The 6797-nt window shown below is 43.2% G+C and overlaps 1 protein-coding gene across 1 annotated transcript; it reads right to left on the bottom strand.

The window, feature by feature from the left end:
* Window positions 1–1145: 1145 nt before the first annotated feature.
* On the bottom strand, window positions 1146–4574 carry lratd2a (LRAT domain containing 2a). Its single transcript, XM_041052533.1, has one exon. It carries the CDS (start codon window positions 4047–4049, stop codon window positions 3225–3227), a length of 825 nt encoding a protein of 274 aa, XP_040908467.1. The 5' UTR covers window positions 4050–4574; the 3' UTR covers window positions 1146–3224.
* Between the last annotated feature and the right edge of the window lie 2223 nt (window positions 4575–6797).

The following is a 6797-nucleotide window of genomic DNA, read 5'->3' as shown; positions in this document are numbered from 1 at the left end:
GAAAGTAAAAAATAAAATTATGAAATTTCTTCTTATTTATTGTGAAATACTGGATACTTTCACCTCTTCAAGCTTTCAAATGAAACCGTCTGACCAGGAAAACAGCTCATAGCTCGTGTCCACGCTCAAACAAGGCACCTACCTAACCTCATCACACTGAGGCTCATTTCTTGTGAAGCTGAAATTCTGCCAAACCTCTCAAGAACCAAGACCTGTAACACCACTGCACCTCACATACAAGATGTTCCCACATTTACTTACATGAGAATATTCCCCTCCTTTACAGCTACTGCAGTAACATCTGCACAGCCGCACTCTTATCTTGTTAAATAACTCTTGGTTTCATATAAAATTGTGTGATATACGCAGCAAAGGCCGAGCTTGACAAGACCCTAAAGAGGGTTTACCATGTCCTAATTTGATTACAATGCTGTAAGAAACATCAAAGCAACCTCTGGGAAAAGCAGCACATGGTGAATAAAGAAGCCAAATATCTACCATTTTAGTCTTTGTTTCCTGTGGTAATTATAACAGAGTATTCATCACACATTTCACCGACTGTCACAGATCTGTCTTATTGGAAACCGCAGGCTTTAAACTCCTTACTGTATCCTCATTCTTTTGCATGGAACAATTCAGTGCAACAATGAAATTACTGAAAAAAAAAGTAATCATTGTTTGAAAAGTTGCTGAGGCACAAAGGAGCAGACAAACAGATGCGGAGGATGTGAGTCTACCACGCCCATAGTTGTTTCTACTTATTGAAGGTCAACTTTCTCCTCCAGTGGCCAAGATGCTCATTCTCCCCACATCAGTCAGGATTCAGTTGACTTTTATTCTTTATGGGTGAAGTGAAAATATCTGCACAATTCTTACAGGCTATAACCATATATAACTTTAGCTATAACTATAGCTAAACAAGTGTATCACTACCATCATCAGGGCACAATGAGCATCCTTTCCACTGAGGAAAAGTTGTGTCATCACACTGAGGCTGTGAAAACACTCTGCATGTTTCCTCATGTTCTTCAAGGGCTGCAGTGAAACCAGTTTTGTCTGGAGGCCTAGAAAAAAATTATGCGGTGGAATTTATATGCAACAACAAATTTAATTTATTGACATTATGATCAACTTGCCACCTGCTATTTGTTTCAAGTCCTAGTTTAATGCTAAAGTGCACAGATGGTTGGAAAATGCTGCAAACATGCATTGTGGTTCTAATATAAACCACTGGGGACTGTATAAAGTTTTTCATCCAAACACTGTTCTCCACTTTGTTACTTGTCAGTTTCAGCTGTACGGAGTAATGCTGCTCGTGTCTGAATTTTGTGAGCCGGGCCCCAAGAAGGAATTCTGGTTCCCCTGAGAGAATATTTCTTTAGCCCCCCACCCCTTTGTTAATTTTTAATCCTAATTCATTTTTTTGTGTGCCCTCTCCAGCTGTTGGTCCATGGAATCATCACAATCTTTCACCCAACTAGTCACGGTACTGCCTACAGGAATTAGGGCTTCATTTTCTCAGAGAGTTGATTGATGAGGAAGCAGGTGTTATACATTTTGATAGCCTGAACTAGCTCAAGGTAGATTAGCCCTGCAGCGTGGGTTACCATGGTGACACCTCGGCTAAAAGTGAGCCAACTTTGTGAGAGTAAAACACCAGGATAAAACTCAAAGTTACCTCACAACAACCCTATAAATAAACCATAAATCATTGCAGTACCACTTTATAATACCGTGCTTGTATAAAGATTGTACCTGATTGCTTTATTAATGGGTAATCCATCATTTACTAATGTTTTATAGATCACTTATAAGCTTTTAATATGAATACACTTTGGGATGAGATGTAAGGAAATCTTTTCTATTTGGTAATAACAAAGCAAGTCCAGCTGCATTTGACTTAGCACTTCTAAATATACCGTAACCTCAATAATATGTCAATAAATGTTTTATAAGTTCTTAATAACTGGATTTTGATCCAGATCCTCTGCAGCCACTTTTCAGCAAGATAAGTGATCATGTGGACCAATCACTCTGTGGGATTTTTTCACAATTGGGAAACCCATAAACTGGGTCACTCATGGCTTATGTCTGATCTATAAAGCATTAGTAGATGATCTATTTGCATAAAGGAGACTTATTAAAAAGTGGGCCTTGTCTTGCTTTGTAAGACAATGCACTGGATGGATCCTCCACCTCATGGTAGTCTAAAAAAATCTTTGGTTAAATAAAAAGTCTACCACAAATTCACTTTAAAGCAACAGGGACCAAATGAAAATTTGGGTAAAATCATGTTCTCCTTTGAAAAAGAAATTCAGTGGATCAGTCACATAAAAATGTCAGATGAAAAACCTAACATTTCAGCTATTTGTGTCAGGGGTAGCTGTGGTGGTTTAGCCTATTTTGGGGGCAAACACACACAGGCATCTATTTTCAAATCATGACATGCTGAAACAACAAAATGTTAAAAAAAAAAAAAAAACACAATTTGACAGAGGACTCCGTTGAAAAGGAGACAATGAATTCATGGTTTACTTGAACTTTGGGTACATTTAACACAGACTTTGATCAGTGAAACAAACACAGACCAGCTCCACTACATTTTCTTCAGATGTGCTGGTGTGAGAATTAAAGGCAGAGAGAATCCCTCCAGTATTCAGCGAGCAGCTCTGACACTTTGCTGTCTGGGTGAGCTGAGGGATGGAGTTAAAACCACACAAGGATCAAGTAACAAGACACACTACGAATAGAGAAACATTCACTCTACTTACATAATCATGACAGTTTAAGACAGACGTTGTAAAGCTTTTAGAAAACTATACATTCTGTTTGTATGTTTGTGTGTGTGTGTGTGTGTGCGTGTGTGTGTGTGTGTGTGTGTGCGTGTGGAGCAGGAGGAGGCTGCTGGGGCCACAAAGACCCCGTCAACTAAATGCAGTCAATCCCATTTCTTTCACATAATTGAATTCATAATTGCTAAGGCCATTTTAGCATTAGAGGACGTTCAGAATTGTGGCTTTAAGGCAGTAACAATGTTCTGGACTCGTGTAATTAAAATGACAATATTCAAGTAAAAACTAGAAATGAAGGAGTGAGGGCTTGCTATAGATTTTAAGCAGGGTGTAACAAGTTCATGTCAGGTAAAGGCTACTGTACTTGCAAAGCAATTCTTTTGAAGAGCATGTTAGGGGGGGAAAAAAAAAAAATTAAACGAGGGACTGGCATCAGTCGGCGCCGGGCTCACTTTTAGTCTCCCCCACGCTGTTGAAATGAGTGGCCAGCTCCCGCATCACGGCTGTCCTGCCCAGGTGATCGTTCCGCCTCTTCTCCATGATCATGTCCTCCAAACTCTGAAACTCCAACACGTGCGAATGCTTGTCCGACATGAATATTTTCAACCTGTAGGGCTGCTTGCCTATCCGTATCTCCCCACCCATTTTGAACTCCCTCTTGCCGTACCTGCACCAGGCTGCGAAGCACTCGGAGTTCCTCCAGCTGAGCTCTCGGTCCTTTAAGCCCACCTGCTCCATCGCGTTCTGCACCACCACGTCCGGACCGAGAGCTTTAAATTTGTACAAGTCGTTCACGATCCTGCACCTCCTGCCCTGACTCGCGTCTGTCAGAAAGCTGTTTTTCACCTCGGCTCTGTGCAGGTGCACCACCTGAAAGTCCCCCACATACACCGCCCAGTGCGGGTACTGTCCCGTAGCCACAAACTCCACCAAGTCTCCTGCTTTACATTTGTTTAGTAGATTCTCCGGGGAGTAAACCTCCAGGCTGGAGGACTTGAAGCTCTTCTCGTAAATGCACTCCTCCCTGTTGTAGACGGCGCACTCCACCTCATCGCGCCGATCGTATTGTTTCTCTTCCTGATTCGGGTCTTTTTCTGTGCCGTCGACCGCGCAGCCATCCTCCAGCTCGTCGTCATCGCTTGAAAATATGTAAGAGACGCCGATCCGCGGTCCGTCCTCCGTGTCCAGGCCGTTCGGATCCACTGTGGGAACTTCTGCGTAACTTAAATGTGACAGCTTGTCCATCTGGTTCCCCATGCCGCTGCTCACCTGGTAGCAGCTTGTGTAATACGATCTGATGCCGAGGGCTGTTACCGGTCGCCAAACATCACCACCACCGCCACCACCTGCCACAGTAAAGCCTCACAGGGTAAAACTTCCTTCGCCCTGCCGTCGGACAGGGTTTTATCCAAATTACGCATAAGAATCTCCCCCGTGATATGACTTCTGGGATAGCCTGTTACTGCCCCATCAACAAGTGGAGTTGGGAGGAGAATACAAACTGGCTTCAAATACACCCTGTACAAATATCCCCCAGGTGCAGCCTCCCTGACTCACCGGCTGTAAAGTTCCGTCCCCCGGCGGTCTCTCACGGAAAACAGACACAGTTAGAATCCAAATTCTCGGCACGCAGGACCCCGCTCATGTGTTTGTCTTCACCGCAGATAAACTAGTCCAGTCCACAGGCTGCGCGCAGAGCAGCAGAGATCCGGTGAAGTGACACTAGATCTGCGGCTCGGCATCAACAGCGACTCTCCACACTCTCTCTCACACTCACAGCTCAGCTTTTAAAGCGGAAGTGCGCTCTGACTTTCGTCGCCGCACCTTTAATATTCGCTGTTGATCATCAGAAAGGCCAAACTTGCTTAATGCTGTTTGTTTTTGTCTGAACAGGCAGGTGTATATTGTGCTGTCATTTATTCAGTTTGTTTGTTAAGGAATTAACAAATTAGGATTTTTTTTTTACATTTTTTACTATTTATTTTCATATATACATTTATTTTATTTTCTTGGTTATATTTATTTTGATTTGATTTATTCTTTAATTATTTTTTATTTTAGTTTGTCACCTTTACTGTTCATTTTATGTTGTCAATGGCCTTTTAAATGGCTTATGGCTTATTTTTATTTATGGATTTAATTAGGAAGCCATTTTTACTTTATTTTAGTTTTGTTATTCATTCATTTATTGATGAAAAACTCACTGTATACACAAAATGCAGAGTAGACAAGCCTCCATCTTGGGTTTAGTAGGTGAATGTGGTTCTATTACTAATTACAAATGTACACAGTGTGGATGACTGTGAGGGGTCAAACATCTGTGGATACTTTACTGTTTTGACCACCTGTCTGTCCTTGAGTGAACTGAAGCTGCGCAGTCATTTGCTCCCTCTCCATCTCCTGGTGGGACCATAATGTCTCCATTACATTTGTAGTGGCTTGTGTCCTGCCTAGACTCACTCTCAGTTATGGGCTATTTTCTCACCACTGTATCCCACAGGCAAGGGGAATGTGCTCAGTAGTGCCCCAAAAATGGCACACGCTGCAGCAGCCTCCCTGTGAAAACACCTGTCTTGCAAATGTTATGGTCGTGAGTGAGAGACTGCAAGAGACGCTGAAGGGTGTGAGCATGCTTGACAGGCTGTAAAGGGAAATAAATGTTCGGCTCTGTGAAGATGCGAGACAGACAGAGACACAAACCTTGTTAACAGGGCTGATGAGCCTGAGTTTGACCCCCAGCTGGGGAACTTTAGAGTCATCCAGAACAGTAGACATGATAGAGGACATGTCTCAGCAGAAGCACTTCTCCCTTTTCTAATCAATTCAACTAGTTTATACAGGCAGTGAGGCCTCAGTTAGCACAGTGGACTCAGCAGATTAGTTTGGAGGCCTTTGGGCAGCACTATCAGGTTAATTAAGAGACTGAGCTTTCTTAGAGCTGCATGGGATCACAATGTGTGATTTCCAATCCGGTGTAATCCAGATTGAATGTTTTCCCTGGTTAGTCAGATTTAGCCTGGGTCACAGAGTTCAGATCACAGAGGTTACCAGGTCAAAACAGAACCAGTGACCATCAAATGACTTTTAGCTACACGAGCAGAGTGGCTCTGTGCAGGACAACTCAACAACTATTGCATGGGTTGCCATGAAGTTTGGTACAGACAGTCATGGTCATCCCCCGACTTTTCCTTTAGCGCCACCAGTAGGTCAAAATTGTAACTTACCAGATGAAATATTTTTACCAACACAGACTATTTATGAGTTCTCCTACAGTCCTACAGTCTAGGTAAGTTCAGTGCAAAAGTGGACATCCATGACGGCTAACACTAAGAGAGAAAAATTGTAGAATCATGAACTAACCTGACACTGAAGCAAGAAGATTCAAAGGAACATTATCAACTTCCTCTTTCGCAAAAAAAATTATGTAAATATGAGAAAGCAACAGAATGCCACATGCAAGAGGCTGGCATAATTTCCCCATTCACTGTCCTTTCATCAGCTTTGGTTCAAGTATATACAAGTGCTGTGCGTGTGTGCAACCTATTTCAGCCTTCAGCCTTTTCATATGAGGATATGGCTGAGGGTGTTAGGGAAGAAATGAACTGTCAGAGTGGTGACATGCAGCCCATTTGACCGCTTCTTGGAGCTTCTTATCCTCAGGTGGCGTGACCCAGTTTACGCCCCTGGTACCCCCCCCCCTCCCACCCCCCGAGTGACATAGTGTAATTTGTGGTGCTGGGAAATTACTGGAGCATGGAGACCTGGGAGACATAGTCAATTAGGCAGGGCTCCACCTGTCCGGTGGGGGCACAGCCAGCCACAGACTGACACCTTAATCTTTCTCCCATAAATGTGGACTTTCCATGGCTTCTCAGAGGCTTCACACCCATGTATCAGACATTGTTTTTCATGCTCAGCGCCCATTTAAATCTACAAGGATAGGTGAACAAGTGTATACTTGAGGCAGATGGACTGAGCATCCGGACCGCTGCGTCTTACACACCA

This window comes from Toxotes jaculatrix, chromosome 13, assembly GCF_017976425.1.
Source record: "Toxotes jaculatrix isolate fToxJac2 chromosome 13, fToxJac2.pri, whole genome shotgun sequence".
In the NCBI taxonomy this organism is placed as follows: domain Eukaryota; kingdom Metazoa; phylum Chordata; class Actinopteri; family Toxotidae; genus Toxotes; species Toxotes jaculatrix.
The sequence above is the reverse complement of the archived record's forward strand: the minus strand, read 5'-3'. Positions and strand labels throughout refer to the sequence as shown.

Excerpts from the sequence above, each read along its gene's own strand:
- lratd2a (XM_041052533.1), bottom strand. The coding sequence starts at position 4,049 with ATGGGGAACCAGATGGACAAGCTGTCACATTTAAGTTACGCAGAAGTT.